The following is a 20315-nucleotide window of genomic DNA, read 5'->3' on the forward strand; positions in this document are numbered from 1 at the left end:
ATATTTAATTTAAAAACAGATCTAAAATGTTAGAACCGTAGAAAGAACCATTGCACTAGGAAATGAAGCATAAAGCTTTTCTCTAGTAGACAGAAAGGTAATAAAAACCTATAGAAGAAAGAGTGACTATGATTTTATACACTTTGGCTTAATACAAGTCGCCATGAAACCATTAACCATAACCGGGTTACAGATAGCTGCGTTAGCCTGTCTAACCGATTCAAAACATAATAAATTTAGTGACTCCTTATTAGGAGTAATCGAAGGTAGCCTCCACCAAGGGCCGATTTATTTTAATGCCTGTCCAAATTTCTCGATTTCACTAACAGATCCGGGTATCCATGAAGCCTTAACTCGCCAAAGTTTTGACATGAAACCAGGATCCGAGAATATTGCACTAGTATACAAAGTATACTTTAAGACTATGAATACCATCTGTCCTAATACCAGGATTACAAGAAGTAGGGGAATGACTACCCTCTTCCTGACCAACGGTAGGAATAATGTTACAATTCCTAGGAAGATCCCTTGGAGTGAAGTGCATATGCCGGAAAGCTGGTCACCTGCTAAAGCAGAGCCCCCAAGTCCTATTGAGTCTACTAAACTAGCCTCAATTATCAGTAAACAAGATGGAACTATAGAACTTAGGTTTAGAAGGGCTTTGACATCCTTGCGGTCATCGTATGTTGAATCAATGGAAACTAGGTCTAGAAGAGATGTCGATTTAATGGAAGCCAGTTCCAAGAGATCAGTAGATTTGACTAGACCTCCTCCAGGAATTATTTATGCTACTTATGAGACGCCGACAACCAATAATTCACCATTGGACTTCCTTTTAGCCTGAAGGGAGAACTCCTCGACAAAATCTTATGAGCCTATAGAGGCAGATTTTGAAATCAATGTCTTAGAAACAGAGGAATAATTCCAAATAGACAATGACCTTATTAGGTTAGACTTCAATTCGTAACCATTAAAGAGAAAATGGTTTTTCAAGAAATTCACCAAGGAAGAAAGGGATTGCATAAAGGGAACATGGTATAATGACATGATGCAAGTAAAGGAAAATATTCATTTTTGGAAGTGGTTTGTGAAACATAACCAATTCATATAGCCTTCCACTGAGGAATTAGAATTATGTATTACAAAAAAGTTGTCTAAAGCTTTGAAGACAGTAGCCACAAGGAAAATTGTGGAGTCAATACATCCACCTCTAGAAGTAGTAAAAATAGGGAAAGATGAGTTTATATCGAACCCTATAAAAAATTCAACAATAATAAAAGAATATGAAAAAATAGAACCAGAACACTGTTCTCAAATAATATAACAGAATAATTATACAAATATTTGTTTAAATGTATTAGGCAAACAAACCAATAGGATATAGAGTCTCTATTAAGCTCATTAGAAATCTCTAAATCTAAAACAATAATCAAAGAAAGACCAATGGCAATCATGCCAAGTCTTCCTGGGAATATGAAGATAAAAACAAATCCCCTAGATCTATCGAAGGTAAGTTACCAAGAATTAACAACCAAGTTGATATCTCCCTCAATATGGGAAAAAGGAGAAACTTCTAGATCAAATAAAACCAAGAAAGATGATTTTTCGAATTCTAAATCAATAAACCTCTTAGAAGAAGATTCAAATGACGAATCCATAATATCAAATGAATCTATGAAAATTTTGGAAATAAAAAAACTATCCTATCAAAGTAAAAAGCCTTATTACCCTAGGCATTCCCCAGTGGATCTTTTATATGAGGAGCCAACAAAACCTCAAGTTGGATATAATTGGAGCACGCTCTATTAATGGAACCTTGATGGAAAATCTGAATATCAGATCCATGATATGATCGCACATATGACTATGTATGCTTGCGCCAGTAAATTAGTTGGTAATGATGAAAAGGTAATAACCACTATTATCACTAAGCCCTTCACAGGACAATTGAAAGGATGGTGGAATAATTACCTTACAGAAGGAAAAAGAGACTACATCCTTAATGCTGCAAAGCGAGATAAAGATAGAGAATGAATCATAATTCAAGGCCGTCATGACCCTAATCCTAAATATCCTAATCCAGTTTATAGGAAATTCATCAGATATGTGGGAAAGATTAAGGGAGTAATTGATAAATCTTAAATGTAAGACTCTATTTGATTTCAGATAGTACAAAGATGTATTTTTATCCAAAGTACATAGATTAACTAATTCTAGACAAGACTTTAGGAAAGAACAATTTATCCTACGACTTCCACCAGTGTTTGCAGAAAAATGTTAGAAGCTACCTCAGACAAATAGGTGGTAGGATCTTGTATTCTAATTATTCTTACGGTATCTAATCCAGATAGTAAATCAAATAGGATTAGAAGTATGCAATGACATGAAATTAAAAAGACAAGTTAAAAAAGAAAAACTTAATTCTAAAAGAGAAATAGGAGACTTTTGTTACCAATTTGGAATGGCTCCGGAAACTTCGGCTCAACAAATGGTTTACAAGAAAAAGAAAATAATTTTTTACAATAAGGAAACGAAGCCCCATAAGAATCCTAAAAGACTTTTTAAAGTTAGGAAGGCAGCACCCCCAACCTGTTTTAAATGTGGAAAAACAGGTCATTATGCTAATAAATGTTTTAAAAATAAAACCACCACTAAAAAACTAAATGATTTGGAAGAAGAAGGAAGTGAGACAGAGGTCTCAACAAGGGAATCCTCTACCTCTTCAGAAGAAGGTTGTACTATGGAAATATGTACCTGCAAAAGCGAATCAGATACGTCGGAAGAAGAATCAAGAGAAGTCAACGTATTAACCCTAGATGAAGAATATCTTTTGGAAATATTTAGTGAAATTTTGAATGAGGAATTAAAGAAAAAATATTTAATAACAGCCCTATAAAGTCAAATTGAAAAGGTCAATAAAGAAAAACCAAAACAGATAATCGATGATAAGAACATAATCTCTTATAGATAATTAATTAGAAGATCTCAATCAGAGGCCTCTCGACCACTTACAGTTAAGGATTTGCGGGAAGAGGTTAATCTGCTAAAAAAGAGAGCTAAAAACCCTCAAATTAAGGATTGATCAACTAGAAGATGAAAAATTTTGGGAAAACCAATCAAATAAAACATCAGAACAGGTTTCCGTCGAGTTTGTAGGAAATGATGAAGAATTTATATACTCTATAGAGGAAGTTAGATACCAAAAATTGTACTCCAAGATCACCATTAGAATTAAAGATTTAAATATCTCAGTAATAGCCTTAATAGACTCAGGCGCGGACATTAATTGCATTAGAGAAGGAATGAAAAGACAACCCAACAAGTTAATGCCAAGGATGGAAAGAAACTAGAGATAAGGTATAAAATCCCTATAGCCCATATCTGCAATCAAGGAACCTGCCTAAAGTCTACTTATGGTAAAAGACTTACGACAATAGGTTATTTTGGGAACTCCATTCTTGTTATCCATCCTTCCTTACCAAATTGACCTTGACGAAATCACAATCACAATAGGGGAAATTACGGTAACCTATAAGTTTTGCCAAAACCCAATACCTCAACCATCAACACCCTCAAAGAAAATGCAAAAGGCAAAGTAAAGCTTATAAGAGAATTACAATCTAAAATAAAAGAAAAGCAGCTGATGGAGGGTGATTTGATCCGACCTCGTAGCATGGGGACACATGGACAAACCTGGCATAAGTGACAACTCAGCGTGATAGCCTGACCATAACTCGACATAACGAACTCGCCGAAGACCGTCCAAACAGCTCAACAGATGAGGCAACTCGTCGGGAAATAGCATCCAGTTCACCCCGAATTCTCTCCAAGGGTGGAGCGAACCGAGCTTCCCCCTCAGCGAGGGGACCCGAGCTCCTCTTAAGACCCAAGCTCCTCCCATTGAACCCCGAGCTCTTCCTAAGAAGGGAACACCCCGACCTACGACTAAGTATCCTGAAGTGGAAACACTTCGGGTCAGCACCATTAACACTCTTGTCCATACTTGCCTAAGGCCCGCCTCAAGCATAAGCACATCGGCGCACCTCCAGCACCTCGGTGTAAGGTAGCTCGAACCAAGCTGGGCCTGTACTGTTACAAGGTCATGCCCAATGGATTAAAAAATGCCGGGGAAACCTTTTAGAGACTCGTAAATAAATTATTTGAGCCATTGATTGGCAGAAAAAATAGAATGTTACGTAGACGACAGGGTCGTCAAAACCCAATTTTCACATGATTTAATACAAGACTTGCATTCAGTTTTTGAAATTCTGCGTAAATTTAACATGAAATTAAACCCGAATAAGTGTGTCTTCGATGTCACATCGGGTAAATTCCTAGGGTACACCGTTAATCAGCGCAGCATTGAGGCTAACCCGGATAAAATTAAGGCTATCCTAGATATGAGACCACCCCAGAAATTGAAGGAGCTTCAAAGGTTGAACGGCCGTATAGCCGCTCTGAGCCACTTCATGTCCAAATCGGCAGATCGCTGCCTGCCTTTATTTAAGGAAATTAAAAGCAAATGCTTCGAATGGTTCGAAGAGTGCCATCTCGTGTTCGACGAGCTCAAAAGGTACCTCGCCAATATACGGGTCCAGCGACCTATCTACTATGTTAGCCAACTATTGTAGGGATCTGAGACGAGGTACCCGGAGATCAAAAATTGGCGTATGCGCTAATCGTTGCAACTCGGAAGCTTTGTCCGTACTTCAAATCTCATACTGTTGTCATCCTCACCAACAATCCTCTGAGGTAAGTCTTGCTCAAGCCCGAGGTCTCTACTAGGTTGACGAAGTAGGCCATCGAGCTCAGTGAGTACGATCTCCAATACAAGCCGCAAACTGCTATCAAGGCCCAAGCCTTGGCAGACTTTGTCGCGGAATGCACTTTCAGCTCTGAAGTCCCCAGGCCGGTTGAACATGAGGCCCCCCAGTTCGAGCGAGCCCGAGGTTCCCAGGCTGGTTAAGCTCGAACACCATGAAGTAGCAAGCAGTACGACATCTCTCCTAGTTAGACCAAACACGAACTGGGATGAGGAACCTTGGATCCTTCACGTAGATGGCTCGTTAAACCAGCAAGGCAGCGGAGCTCGAATCATTTTGTATGGGCCAAGCGGTGTGAAATTGGAGTATGCACTACACTTCAAGTTCGCGACATCCAACAATGAAGCGAAGTACGAAGCGTTATTAGCCGGGCTGGCTCTAGCAAACAAAGTTAAAGCCAAACACATTGTCGTCTGCAGTGATTCTCAGCTCGTGGTCAACCAAGTTGCGGGTGAGTACGAAGCTCGCGAGCCAACCATGATCGCTTACTTAGCCAAAGTAAGAGAGGCTCTGCTCAACTTCCAATCACACTTCATCCAGCAGATCCCGAGATTAGAGAATGCTGAGGTCGATGTCTTATCCCGGTTAGCCAACACCGGTGATAACACCATGAGAACCGTGTATATAGAGAACTTACCTCGGCCTAGCATTATCGGAGGGGCAGTGGAGGTTGCTCCCGTCGTTCAAGCAGAACCGAGCTAGATCGATCCGCTCGCAAGATTCCTACTACATGGAACCCTCCTTGCAGATCGTAATGCTGCCAGAAGGGTAGAGCGTCAGGCAGCCAAATACGTCATGATAGACGAATGGATGTATCGAAGACCAAAGATCTTACACGCTCCCCTACTGCGTTGCTTGCGACCTTCCGAGGCCGAACTCGTCCTCTGCGATACTCATGAGGGCCTGTGCAGTGGACACTTGGGGGGCAAGGCTCTCACCCAAAAAGTGATACGGCAGGGGTATTACTGGCCAACGATGAAGGCAAATGCAATCGAGCTCGTCAGAAGATGTGACAAGTGTTAGAAGCACGCCAACATCCACCACCAGCCTACTACCAACCTAAAATATCTTACCAGCCCGTGTTCCTTCGCACAGTGGGGGATCGACATACTTGGACCATTCCCACCAGCAACAGTGCAGAGAATGTTCTTAGTAGTGATAGTCGACTATTTTACTAAGTGGGTTGAGGTTGAACCTCTCGCGACGATTACAGCTCAGAATGTGCAAAACTTCTTCTGGAAGAATAGTATGACATTTCGAACTACCTCGAGTACTGATCTCCAACAATGGTAAGTAGTTCGAGGACATTAAATTCCAAAACTGGTGCAAAAACATGGGGATACAACAAAACTTTACCTTGGTAGCGCACCCTCAAGCAAACGACCAAGCGAAAGTCACGAACAGAGCCATCCTCCGCGGACTGAAGGCACGCCTGGACCGAGCTAATGGACTATGGGCAGATGAGATACTCAGTGTTCTATGGGCTTATCGGACCATAGTGAAGCCTGCTATAGGAGAGACTCCCTTCAACCTCACTTATGGCACCGAGGCAGTTATCCCAGCCGAGATCGAGGTTCCCACGCTACTTCTAGAAGCGCACGATGACAAAGCAAATGAAGACGAGTTACGCACCAACCTTGACCTACTTGACGAGGTACATGACCTCACGTACATAAGGACCGCGGCCTACCAGCAAAGAGTTGCTCGGTACTCTAACGCCAGGGTCGAATAGTGGAACCTCCACGTCGGAGACCCGGTCCTTCGTAAAGTTATGGTGCCTGAGTCCGGTTTTGGTAAGCTCGGTTCAAATTGGGAAGGACCCTACCGAATAAAGCGGGTGCGCAGGGAAGGAACGTACGAGCTCGAAACCCTAGAAGGGAAACAAGTACCTCGAGCATGGAATATTGTCAACTTAAGGCAATATTACCTATAAATTACCGAACTGAGTGGACTACAAGTCGCTCTCTGAATCTAAGGGCCAAAATGCCGAGTTAACAAAAAGACCTTGACACTATAAGACCCAGTCGCTTATTCGGCATGGGCAAACTCCAGGAGGGGGTAGACTGTAGTCGCTTCCAGAGCCTAAGGGCCAAAACACCGAACTAACGATGACCTCGGCACTATAAGACCCAGTCGCCTCTTCGGCATGGGCAGGCTCTAGGAGAGTGTGACTCTAAGTCACTCCCCTAGCCCAAGGGCTAAAATGCCGAGCTAATTAAGGCCCTCAGCACTATATATGACCTAATCGCCTCATCGACGTAGGCTTAGTATGCCAAGGACGCAGGCAGCTCGATATACAACAGGTTGGACCCACTAGGGACAACTATCAATTCAAATAACCTAGGAGTAGACAGGTCGGGCATATGCCTTACTATGTCACTCACCTCGGTGTATGTTATAAAAATCACCCCTACAAAGCACTGGGAGACAGTTCGGGGTGACGACAGTTGAGAAACCCTACTTTGGGCACTTAACTTTAATGGCCCAGATAGAGCAATCATTTCGGCAAAAGAATAAAGTGACAACACTTGGCCAAAAAAATTCATTAATGGAGAGTTCTATACAATGAGCTCGATATATATAAAAAAAAGAGGAGGAAACTAAAGCTGAGCTCGCAGGCTCATAGTACAAGGACAACTATTTTGGGGGCTCATCGTTTCTACTCGAGACCTCCTCGGGAGTTTCAGCCAGGTCAGTGACATCTACCTCTTTGTCTCCACCCTCCTCTTCGGAATCTGGATCCTCTATAGCTTGATGGGCTATGTCATTCGTGATCTGTGAAGTGGTGATGGCACTTGTGTCGAGCTCGGGGTACTTGTGCCTTATCAACCTCCTGCTAAGCTTAAAGCCCTTATGATAGGCCTCCCCCCGCATGGCATCAACCTGTCTGACTTGACATAGCCCGTAACGGCCTTGACCTTCGTCTCCTCTATGGCCTGGGTGAGATCTCGGTTTTCTCCTCAATATCAGCCTTGAGGAACTCCACCTTGTGCTCTAAGGTCCCCTTGTCTGCCTTGAGGGCATTCACCTCGCTCCTTAGCCCGTCCCTCTCGCGTGCCAACTCTTCGCTCTCCACCATCAGTGCTTCGATGATGTTTTTCTGAGCTGAAGCATCGCTCTCCTGCCGATGGATTTGGTTGCGAGCTGCCCTCAGATCGGTATGGGCTGCGCGAGCCGAGTCCTCTGTAGCCAGGGCCCGCTTCAGGTGCCTCTCGGACTGAAGGGTCAAGGCGTGCACGACGGAGTTCACATAATAAGAGAAGGTCGGTTAGCGCCGAAGAGATAATGACAAAAAAAGAAAAAAGAAAAAAGACATAAGTCTTTAGAACTTACCACCATAGAGTGGGTGGCAGCCCGGGTCCCGAGCTGAGCAGGAGTGAGGTCGGCCCATTCGGTAACCTCTTCGGTGTATACAACCCCCTTACTCTTCCGAAGGCTGCACTGTGGGATCAAGATACTCCAGGTTCCCTCCTGGCTCCCCGAGCTGGAAATTGCAGTCTCAGTTGTGCGAATGGGCTCGGTAGAGGCTTCAGTGGCTGCATCAGTGGCTTCAGTAGCGACCTCGGGCTCCATAGCTGCCTTAGAAACAGGCTCAGCCACCGTCTTGGGCTCCCGAGGTGGTAAATCCTGCTCCAAGTCAATGACCGGAGAGGCATCAGGAAGCTCGGGCTTAGAGGTAGGGACCTGCGGAGACTCGACGTGAGCTCTCTTGGTAGCTCGCCTCTTTATCCCCTTCATATGGCTGAAAAACCTCTCCCTCTTAAGCTTCTCTTCCTCCATGGGTTCTGCAACAAAGCTCGGCGTTAGCAACTCAAAGGTACAAGCTACTAAGGTAAAATTTTTAACTCTAGGTAAGACGACCTACCCGGGCTCAACCCGACCTGTATTAGCTTACTCTTAGCGATGTAATCCTTGTAATCAAACCCAAGCTTAGCCCATGATTGGAGCGCCTCCCTTGTCTCCTTGTCCAGTGTAACGCTGGGGTCTTGAACAGTCGCCCTCCAATGAGTGGGGAAGGGCCCACCCCGCGGTGTTCCGGACTACAAAGTAGTCATGCTTCCAAGCCAGGACTTTTGCTGGAAAGCTTGTGTGGTAACTTGAAACCCGGGTGAGGGGACAGGTAGTTGGCCTGCCTGTGCTCGGGGAGAACGCATGAAGCACTCTTCTTTATTGAGAGAATTGAACAAAAAATATCTAAGTCTAAAGGGAGGGCATAATAAAAGCAGAGGGAAATGGTCCCGACCACATTACGAATGGAGTTCGGGTGAAGCTGGTCTATTGTGACGTTAAAGTGATTCATAACCTCTATGATAAGGGGGTGGAGAGGAAGACGGAGCCCGGCTATGAGCTGCTCCTGGAAGATCATGATCTCATCAGGACTGTGCTCCCATGGGAATTTACCTGCTGGCAGACTGTAGGTATACTCCCTAGGTAAGTTGTACTGCCGGATAAGGTGTCGAAGTCTCTCCAGGGTCATGGTGGAAGGACCGAACCTATCCGGCATCCGACCTCGGTGAGAGGTGGACACCAGATTACCCGAGGCCTCCCGCACCTCGTGAGACTGGACTTCGGTTGCGTCACCCTTAGCCGAGGTACCCACCTCGGGCTCATCAAGTTGACTATCAAAACTAGACATGGTGATAGAGAGAAACAAACTGGAAGAAATAAGGAAACTGAAAGAAAAGCTAAGGGGACTCACCAAGGAAAAGCAACCGAAGTGGGGAGAATTGACCCGAGCTGGAGACCTTAGACGCGAGCTCAAGACGAATGCTGAGAACTTATGGCAAGGGAAAAATGACCAGGACCCCCACTATTTATAGCCGCTATACTCGGGCATCAACGGACAAGATCAAGACAATCTGATGACTCTCAAGAAAGCCAGCTACGCGACCCCCGAGGCGAAATCGATTTAACGCATTTTTTGACGTCCACAGAGTCCATAGACCACGTGATGTCCGTGCGTGAACTATACGCGACTCGGGTTGCTCTTGGTTGAGCCGAGCAGTGAACTGGTCCGACCATTGAGCTACTTGACAGGAAGGCCTGAGCTTCGAGCCAAATCCACCCGTCACACCGCGGACTCCTCGCGATGGGTCAAAACCCCCAACACGGGGAGTGGGGGGCAACGAACTCGTGAAGTCGGCCATAACTCGGCATGACAGCCTGGCCATAACTCGGCGTAACGAACTCGTGAAGCCGGGCTGGACAGCTCGACGACGAGGCAAGTTGTCGGGAAATAACATCCAATTCACCCTTAATTCTCTCCAAGGGTGGAGCGAATCAAGCTCCCCCCTTAGCGAGGGGACTCGAGCTCCTCCCATTGAGCCCTGAGCTCTTCCTAAGAAGGGAACACCCCGACCTACGTCTAAGTATCCCGAAGTGGAAACACTTCGGGTCAGCACCATTAACACTCATGTCCATACTTGCCTAAGGCCCACCTCAAGCATAAGCACCTCGATGCACCCCCAACAGCTCGGTGTAAGGTAGCTCAACCCAAGGTAGATCGAAAACCTGTATGAAAGATCTGCCTGACAGCAGTACCTGCCGAATCTGGAGGTTGCACCCACGTCCCTCATCAGGCGGCGGCGTGCCTGCCATTTCTGAAAGATATGGCATGCCTGATAGGTCCGTACCCTGCAACGGTTGCCTGCTCCCGCCATCTTAGCTCTGGCAGTAACAGCTGCGGCAGAGGCGGTTACGCTTGACTTGACAGAACTCCATTATAAAAGGACCCCGATCCCCAAGGAGCAAAGGTACTGAACTTGTGCCATTTGCACTCTTAGCTCTCTCTTTGCATTCTCTACAGTTCTCTTAGAGTTCTAACTTAAGCATCGGAGTGTTCCCGCCGGGTGAGCTCCCCGGGAATTCTTCACCTCCCTCTTCTTCTCAGGTACCGCCTGTCGCTAGCTAGGAGCTAGGTTTCTGCCAAGTAGGAGTGTCCGGATCGCGTTGCAACATTTGGCACCGTTTGTGTGAACGCTTCAAAAAGCCTTTCTCCAGTCTCTGCAACTCTCAGAACTCAGCATCCATGGCTTCCTCTAGCAATGCCGGATGAGGTACTGACCAAAACGCCTCTGAGGAGCGACCTCAGCTTTCCACTGTCTGCATTGAACAGTTCACCGTCCCCCTCTCTGCGGACGGAGTTCCCAGCCTAAATGTGCCTTAGACAGTGGCACCTGTTAACGCCCCACTTCCTTCCACGATCGGAACAACCTTCACTGAAGTTATATGTATTCATAGTCATCAATAGAGAAGTAATAATTTTATAAATAATAATGAACTTATAATAAATCTAAAAGTATGATGAATCTAGCTGTTCCTGTTTTGCATTATGCGGGAGAGAGGACCCTGCGATTCTTCCGCTCTCGCTTTTACTCTGTTCGTCTACCGAAGGTAATCACTTATCCTGATAGCATATTAGTTTGCCAGGGTCTCGAAAGTGGGCCCAATTCAGAGCTATCTGAATGTGTGCCAAGTGTTTGAGACTTTGAGGCACTGGTCCAAATTCAGAATGAGATGTGCTACCCCTGTTCTAGGGCTACTGAGTGATATGATCTATATACTTTGGTGGCTGTCAGTGTGAATGTTTCTGCAATTCGTAAGAAAAAAAAGTGAAGAAGAAACAATTTCATTGTTCTTATAACAATATAAATGATAAAAATCACTGTAGACTTCTAAATATCAAGATTATAAAAAGGTCTAGCTTGATAAAGATCTTATATTGGCTTTTCTTTTGATGGGTGGAAATACTAATGTGACTATCTTTTCCTAGTGATTGACATAGACTACGCAGTTACTAGAGGTTGGGGACTTGGGGTCATATTTAATAATTCTGAAATTTTAAAGATGCTTATTGATTATGCATTATATCCTCCCTTGATGTACCTCTATTTGAATCAGTTGCTCACATGGATCTAGGATCTACTTTTCCAAGTTGAACCTGAAGATCACTTAATACCTGTTAGAACTCTCACGTAGGGCCATCATCGCTTACCAGCGTTTGTGCAATTGTGGCTTACACTTTGTTTCACGCAAGTGGGTTGCTTGGCTGAATGCAATATCCTCAAATATTAGCAACCGAGGTGTGCAATCGATACTGCCTTGACAGTGCATACCTCAGTAAACCTTAGTTCCAAAAAAGGCCATTAGCCAATTCAACCGATTCTATCATCTATGGCCAAGTATATTCCTAATATTTGGGGAGCATTATGTATAAGCAAGATCCCTGCTGTTGATTGATGATATGGGCAGGCACCCGTTGGGACATGCCTCTGTTGACTGCCTTTACGTTGCCTTTTTTTTTATATTTTTATTTTTCAAAGAAATTATTTGACCCATTTGATTTTTTAATTAAAAATTTCAGGTTACTATTTATCCAGGTAATGTTCTCGCTTTGCAAATGTCCAAGCCTGCCCAATTCCAGTATAAAAGTGGCCAGTACATGTTTGTCCAATGCCCGGCTGTGTCTCCATTTGAGTGGTAACTTTGCAACAGTATCACTTATTTTGCACATAATCAATTAATATAGACACTGCATTATCTGTTTTGGTATCCAAGCTATTTCATATTCGAGTCTTTTGAATATCTTTTATTTTGCAAATTAAAGCACTGATTTGTTTTTACTAATTTATTTTCTTGATGCAACTGTAATGGTTAAATTTATTGAATTCTTGCTTATTCTTTTCCTAATGAGATTTTAGAATGTAATAGGGATGCTGAACAACATATGAAATTCTAATGATATTTTTGTGATGAACTTAGCTGGTTGTGATCTTCGCTAAACCCCACCTTATTTTTTCAACATAAGAGCATATAAAGTATTTGATATTGCAAGTGCACTGGTTTATTTAAACAAGATTATTAACTCGTATGTACATATAGGTTCTCAAGTTGAAATGCTTAGTCACTAATAGATGCCCTTACTTAGCAATTCAGAGTTGGGTTTTAGAGTTTGAAGTCCATCTTCACAAAACAAATTTGATAACCGCTAGCCCACTTCCCCTCCAAGAGAATTAAAAGGGGGGGAGTTCAAAAGAAGGAGAAAGAAAAACCTCACTATGCAGAAAACTTTTGGAATTTTCCCAACCTTTGCCCACCGGTTCTTATTTAATGGTCACGATCTTCTCTCAGATATCAGTAACACTTCAACCCAACCCAGAAATCATTTTAGTACTAAATATTATTTCTAAACTTTGACATATAATTATTTGATAATATTTGGTGTGGATGTCTTTCTATGTGAATAATTTGCATGTTATGCTGTTAAGATATTGCCAACATTGATTTTCATACTACAGGCACCCGTTTTCAGTTACATCAGCTCCTGATGATGATTACTTGAGCATCCACATCCGACAGTTAGGTAACTGGACAAAAGAGATCAAGAGGGTATTTTTAGAAGTTTGTGAGCCACCTGTTGCTGGGAGAAGTGGTCTTCTTAACAACTAAGAAAAAGTATGTAACATATTCTAACCTGCATTGAATTCAATATCTTCTGTGACATTATGATCTTTGTGACAAGTTAGGGATGATTGACATCTTGCCCCAACTTCAGGGGAAATGATGTAATACGTACTATATGTCGTAAGGGCATTTATATATTTTTTCCCTCTTTTATTTTGTATGGTTACCTAATCTATATAAACAAAATCTAGTGCCTCCAGCCAGAACTTTTGGCTCTCTCAACTCTTTCTTCTTTTTTTCCTCCTCTCTTCTCCCTCTTCTCTCTTCTTATTTTCTTCTAACTGAAAACAGTGAATCTTGTTTACCCTAGCTCACTAGCTGTCTCAGACTGGGTTTTGGTGTGGCCTGAATTCACACAAGTCCAAAATAGAAAATGATGGGGACAGGCTCAGGGAAGTGTTGGGGTTATAGTTTTGTATTTTGGATTTGTTCTGTTTTTTCCCCCTATCTTGTGATGTTTCTAGGTTTTGCCTTAACACCTGACCAGTTTGTAATAATTTTTTTTTCTTTTCATGAAATCTTTTCTTTTATTATAAAAAAAAAAGTCTTTCTTACACTTACTAATCTCATGTATTTCCCTTAGTATTTGGGAAAGGCTCTTTTCTCTTTTCGGGTGCAAGTGTAATACTCCTACTTGTGTGGATTGCCAAAAAGAAGGGGAAAAATTATGTGGTGATGTGCAAGGGAAGCAGTGTTGCAGACTTTATGTGGAGATGTTTCACTTGTAGGACAGCTTCCTGGCTAAAAACTCTGGAGCTGTTTTTACCATTCTCTGTGGATTACATAAGAAATTGGGCTGCGGTAGTAGGTCATCTTCAAAAAAGAGGAGGGAGATATGTGCATGGACAGGACTGAGCAGGGGCTTCCTAAAATTGAGCTGTGATGACAGCAGTGTTGAAAATACAAGGCCTTCCAAAGTAGGGGTGTTTTCAGAAATGAGGGAAATGTAGTTGCAATGTTTTCAGGTCCAATTGGTAATGGGGATTCAATAAGAGCTGAAATTATGGCGGTTTGGAGTGTAGAAGTCTGTGGAAATGGATGTGTCTAATCAAATTATAGAAGGTGATTCAAATGTGGTAATAAGTTGGTTACTGGATGGGGACAAGTTATTTGGGCATACAGAAATCTGATGAAGAAGCTCAAGTGGTTGACTAGGAATCTACAAATAAAGGTTCATTGAGTTAATAGGAATGGAAAATGGAATGGCTGGTATGCTAGCTAAGCAAGGGGTTAATAGAAACCAAGTTTTTTGGGCTGAATTGTAAAAATTTGTATTGGGGGAGACAGCAGTTGCTATGCTCCATCGGGTTTAGCTGTTTTGTTTTTTTTTTTTTGTTTTTTAATATTGAGGGGGAGGGGGAATTCTTCAAAATTGTATATTTCTTGTAAATTTTAATTAATGAGGGGGATGGGCTTCAGTTGGCCCTAAACTCAACCTGGGATGCTTAAGTTACCAATCTAGGTTTTGCTGGTGTGGTTGAGATTTGGGTCAATAAATCTCCCATATCAACGCAAATGGCAGTTCCTTGTATACATTTACTTAAGACTTGGCATAAACCTTCAATTTCATAGCTTGAATATTGAGTGCTCACATTTAAAAACAGTCACCCAGCCATGATTGCTCAGTTTAAGAAAGAGGTCTTCATCCTTGCTACAAGTTATAGAAAGAAAACTCCCTCCGTCATCACCCTAAGCTAGCAAGATCTCATTAAGAGAATCATCCACGCAAGATACATCTAGCAAGAAGGAACCCATTGAGTATAGTGTTATCATCTTTTTGACAAAGGTCCCCTACAACAAGCAGATAAAATTGTTAATAACTAAATGTAGGTGAATAATTTCTCCTTCCTTTTCAATTAGTAAATAAAGGTAAAGAATCACCATATGTATGGTTATCAGGTAGTGGCAAACCACAAAAATGGCATGCATAATTACAGATGCCAGATTCTGTTAAGAAAATGAGACAGATCCTAATTCTTGAATGAAGAAATAGTAGTTCCCATAATCCCATCTACATAACATAACAATAGAGAGGATCTTTTTCTACAGTCTGTGCTAACAACTGCAAAACTAAGATTCTTAGAATAAGATCATGATTGTAACTTTATAAATTTAATATATTTATCTATAAATTATTTTAATTGTTTAGTTCAGTTTGCATCTTTTTTATAGGTAATAGAGCCAATAATACTATATTAGAAAACAGAAACAAAGAAAATAGACAAGAACATATCTAGACCAGAAGGACCAGTCCTCAAGTAGAAGAAGACTTCAATGCGTACTAAAAATATCTACATATTAAAAATCTGTTTGTGCCCAGAAGATAACAAAGAACAATAAACATAGGAGTGCAGACAGATAGCAAAGATGAAGAAAGGAGTTTGCATTGTCAATGTTGCTCAGGGTGGAGTGATTGATGAAGAAGCCCTTGTGAGAGCACTGGAGGGTGGAATTGTTACTCAGGTTCTTCTTGGTCCGTTCTCAAGCTTTTTTTTTCTTTATTTGTTAAACTGCAGAATGAACATTGGATGATTTGTTTCTATTTGATGCAGGCGGCACTTGATGTCTTCACAGAAGAACCACCTCCAAAAGACAGCAAGCTGGTGCAAATTCTTTCTGACTACAGGTTCACAGAAGGACTAGGACTTGATAGCCTTTTCATTTCTAGAGTCTTGTGTTATGAGGAGCATATATCTGACAAATTCTTTCTGACTACAGGTTCTATCGGAGCTTGCACCATTTGTTGTACTGGCAGAGAAGCTTGGCAGGCTAGCTGTAATCAAATTCATTCTGACTGCAGGTTCTATCATGTCATCAAATGCACATGGTTTGTGTAAAAGTGTTGAGGGCTTGGCATTATAAAGTTATAGATAGGAGGAGCCCCATTAAGAATTCAGAGAGACCTCCTAAAATATGTGATCAATTTTTTAGTCTACACTGCAAGTAGTATGTGATAAACAATTGATGTTATTTTTTAGGCAATTTCTTAGTTTTCCCACTGTTCATCATCAGTTAATATTTTCATGTACTTTATTTCTTTGTTTTGAGATATTTTGTGAAGTATAGTTATGAAACAAAAATGGGTTCAATTCTACAAACCATTCTTTTTTGCGAAGATTAAGGGTGGAAGACTTCAATTATACAAAGTTACAAACATTTTAAGGTGATTGTAATGGAAGGGAATATAGCATTTCTTCGTTCAATTATTAGAGGACAAACACCAACACATTGTGATTTTGATTTTTTATTTCGTCATATTTGAAATTTTGAATATAAAGCATTTATTTTCTAGCTCTTGACAAAACCAATTCTAAGTATTTATTTTGAATATAAAGCATTAAAGCATTCGGAGGTCATTATCCTGTCATTAGCCCCTGCAAAGCAGGGGCCACCCCGCTAGTATTAATGATTATAAAATCAGAAATGTTAATAATATATTAATAATTATTAACTAAGAATTATAATATTAATAATTAGCATTATTGATATAATTATCATTTAATTATTATTATTAATTCATATGAATATTAAATAATTATTATTAAGGTCGTTATTAATTATCAGTAAATAGTTAAACCAATAATGGTTTAAAACCCTTAATAATAGAAATAATTATAATATTAATATTACTGAATTTAATATTAGTAATGCTAATAATAATATTTATATGTTAATTATAATATTAAATTCACTGATATAAGTAATTAATATTACTGACATCAGAAATTTTAATATTAATATTAATGATTATAAATCAGTAATATTAATATGAATGTTGGGTTGTGATCACAGCTGAAAGTTGACCATCAAGGACTTCATAAACACCATCGCATGAGCCTCCCGGTCACCGGCGGCCAATCGTAAATGATTGTCAGTGGTCGGTGATCTCATCAGATATTAATGAAGAGCCGGTGGTCGCCTGTATTAAAAAAAAAAAAAAACACATCCCCTATCACATCCCCTATCAGGTTGAAATTCAACCACCAGCAGCTTGATAAACACCATGGTATGAGCCTTCCGGTCACTTGGGGGCCAAACATAAATGATCACCGGTGGTCGATGATCTCATTAGATATTAATGAAGAGCCGGTGGGTAGCCTGTATTAAAAAAAAAGTCCCCTATTTGGCTGAAACTCGACCACCGACGACTTCATCCACATGGATGGTATAACGGTCCCGACCACTTGGGGTGAGCGTTATACGGTTAAAACTGAAAAACCAAATTTTTGTTTCGATTTTTTCAATTTGGTTATTTTGGTTTTTGGTTAACGGTTTTTTCAATTTTTAAATATTTTGATTTTCAGTTTTTTATAATTAGAAAATTGAGTAACTAAAAAAAACGAATTGACTGAACTTTGCTATATAGCTTGTAAAATATAATATATAACATATTATATTTAATATATAATATATTTTGTATATATATTAATATATAATATAATAAAATTTGATTTCATAATATATTATAATATATATATATATATATATATATATATATATTATATTATATATTATGGTATAAACAATATAGTATATATATTTTTGAAATTCGATTTTAACCGAAAACCGAACCAAAAGTCTTGGTTGCCGTTATTTCAGTTTACCTCTAATTTGGTTTTAGTTTGATTTTCAATTTTTTTAATTCGATTTTTAAAATTTTAAAATATTCAATTCCATTTTTAATTGAATAAATCGAATACTCACCCCTACCAGCCACCCACAACCACACATAAATAGGGAAAAAAATCATCTCTCAAAAAAGTTAGTAGTAGTTAACTCCACTAAAAATATTAAAAAAACTTATTTCAAGTGATATTTAATTTAATCTATTAAATTAAATAATAAGTCTATGTATAAAAAATATCAAATAAAAAATAATTTAATAGTTTCGAACAAAATTTTTTAATATTGTTCCCGTATTTAGAATGAGGCAGTGAGTTCCGTGTGAGGTGCGATTAGTAAGGAGCAGAACACAAAAATTACGAACACCACACTAACAAGAGATTACGAACACCACACTACAGTGAGGGAGGTGTGGAACCAGTAGGCACTTTTGCTTCTGTAAGTGCACTACAGCACCACCTTACCACAGTCCACCGTTTTTCTTCGGACGCTCCTGCAGTGAGTCTGTGATAACTGCTTGTTTCAACAATTTGGCTTCTTTCTGTTCCTTATCGAGCCAGTTGATTTCTTGGCATAACCGACGGCTTCTCAAAATGAAGGTGAAAGATGTTATGTATTCAAGAACCTGGAATCGATTTTACTACCCGCTTCTCCTTTCTCTCAAATCCATCATCATGAGCAGAAACAACAGCTTTTCCATGACTAAGAAAACCCATTTATCTGCTTCGGTCTTCTCTGCAACAGTACCCAATGATGTTTCTCCGACAGCTACCAACACAGTGGTTAAATCTAGCCAAACGCGGACGATCCCCGACAAGATACTGAAGAAGGCGTGTCTACAGTCCCCCGGAGGCTTGCTTCGATTCAAGCTCGACTTGTGCTCAGTGAGTGGTGATCTTGTTGAAGCACTTCGCCTTTACGATGATGCTCGGAGTAAGGGAATACCACTTCATCAGCGCCACTATAATGTTCTTCTCTACCTTTGTTCTTCTTCGGTTGAATCGAGGGGTGGCGGGAACGATGATGACAGCTCGAATTTGGGACTGAGAAGGGGTTTCGAGATTTTTCAGCAAATGGGTATTGATGGAATTGCTCCAAACGAAGCAACATTTACTAGTGTAGCGAGATTGGCGGTTGCAAAGGAAGACCCAGAAATGGCTTTTGATCTGGTTAAGAAGATGAGAAGTTTTGGTATCTCGCCGAAGTTAAGGTCGTATCTGCCGGCGCTGTTTGGGTTCTGTAAGATGGGGGAGGCTGATAAGGCTTATGAGGTTGATGCCCACATGGTGGCGTCTGGTGTCACATTGGAGGAGCCAGAGCTTGCTGCGTTGTTACGGCTTAGTGTCGATGCAGGGAGAGGAGATAAGGTGTATGAGATGCTTCATCGGTTGAGAGCTACTGTGAGGCAGGTATCTGAATCGACAGCTGAAATTGTGGAGAGCTGGTTTAAGTCCAATGCTGCTGCAGGGGTTGGGAAAGAGAATTGGGATGTGGCCAGGGTGAAGGAAGGGGTCGTGAGGGGCGGAGGTGGGTGGCATGGGGAAGGGTGGCTGGGGAAGGGAAAATGGAGAGTCGTGAGGACTGATGTTAATGATACAGGTATTTGTCGTTGTTGTGGGGAGAAACTCGTTTGTATCGATATTGATCTATCAGAGACTGAGAACTTTGCTAGCTCGTTGTCCAGCTTGGCTTGCCGGAGAGAGGTCAAGGGTGATTTCAACAATTTCCGGGTAATTACTATCTTCATTTTTATTTTACATTTTTTTTTGTGTTTGTCTTTCCTAATTTTGACGATTTGGACGACTTGGTTTGTTTTGATTTATTGAATTTCATAGGTTATTACGCCTGAACTTGTTTTTTTTTTTCCTTTTTTTTCTTCTGATCATGTGACTGAAAGTTTGAAATGTCTAATTGGAAAGAACATGATTATGTTTGTCTTTTACAACAAACAATCTCAAAATTGAAAAATTTTAAACTCATTTTTAAATGCTCTAAGAAGTAAGAATTGTCAGAGGTGATCTTGTGGACGTAATTATTGGTTTTTGTAAGTTTAGGCGATTCCTTTATTAACTGATATTATTGTTTTTTCCTGCTGATACCTCATGTCTCCCATGTTTCTGTGGTTCATAGGAAATTTCTTTATGATACAGGCTTGCAATTTCTGAGAAGAAATAATGTAAAATGTTGATAGCTATTTGAACTGAGTTCTGACACAAAAATGAATCTGTTTTTGAGGCTAAACTTTGTAACTTCAAAGATTCATTTCTTAGGATGAGTTTTAAGCTCAGAAAAAGAATTAGATCCGGCAATTTTCATAAACCCAAACTTAAAAGTGATTCTTAAAATCACAAGATTTGTCACAATTAATTCTGTGGAAGCATGCTAAATGAATCCTATAATATTACA

The 20315-nt window shown here is 40.8% G+C and overlaps 2 protein-coding genes and 1 pseudogene across 7 annotated transcripts in view; all 3 read left to right on the plus strand.

Annotated features, from left to right (window-relative positions):
- The first annotated feature begins 11126 nt into the window (after positions 1-11126).
- LOC148873337 (respiratory burst oxidase homolog protein F pseudogene) lies at positions 11127-13405 on the plus strand (annotated as a pseudogene). The gene is made up of 3 exons (XR_016105296.1): positions 11127-11216; positions 12187-12302; positions 13121-13405. The product of XR_016105296.1 is annotated as a respiratory burst oxidase homolog protein F pseudogene (transcript).
- Positions 13149-16387, plus strand: LOC148873338 (D-3-phosphoglycerate dehydrogenase 1, chloroplastic-like). 2 transcript variants are annotated; one of them, XM_088966454.1, is made up of 4 exons: positions 13149-13277; positions 15633-15749; positions 15839-15912; positions 16005-16387. In XM_088966454.1, the coding sequence occupies exons 2-4, from the start codon at positions 15654-15656 to the stop codon at positions 16057-16059; spliced, it is 225 nt and encodes a 74-aa protein (XP_088822580.1). In that variant the 5' UTR covers positions 13149-13277; positions 15633-15653; the 3' UTR covers positions 16060-16387. The 2 variants fall into 2 exon arrangements, 1 of the variants encoding a protein (XP_088822580.1); XR_016105731.1 differs by lacking the exon at positions 13149-13277 and having other exon boundaries at positions 15610-15759.
- Positions 16388-18300: 1913 nt separating this feature from the next.
- Positions 18301-20315, plus strand: part of LOC148873339 (proteinaceous RNase P 1, chloroplastic/mitochondrial-like) — an 82257-nt gene continuing 80242 nt past the window's right edge. For 2 of the 4 annotated variants that reach the window (XR_016111456.1, XM_088981783.1), the window contains exon 1: positions 18327-19639. Coding sequence is in view for 2 of the 4 variants with exons in the window: in XM_088981783.1 (XP_088837909.1) it covers positions 18503-19639 (1137 nt within the window). In the remaining 2 variants the exon portion in view is untranslated. Of the gene's footprint in view, positions 19640-20315 lie in introns of all 4 variants that reach the window. The other 2 variants (XM_088981781.1, XR_016111440.1) reach the window with 2 other exon arrangements.

The sequence above is a fragment of the Nelumbo lutea genome, chromosome 1 (assembly GCF_056320005.1).
Source record: "Nelumbo lutea isolate HS-2025 chromosome 1, American lotus-T2T, whole genome shotgun sequence".
Lineage (NCBI taxonomy): Eukaryota > Viridiplantae > Streptophyta > Magnoliopsida > Proteales > Nelumbonaceae > Nelumbo > Nelumbo lutea.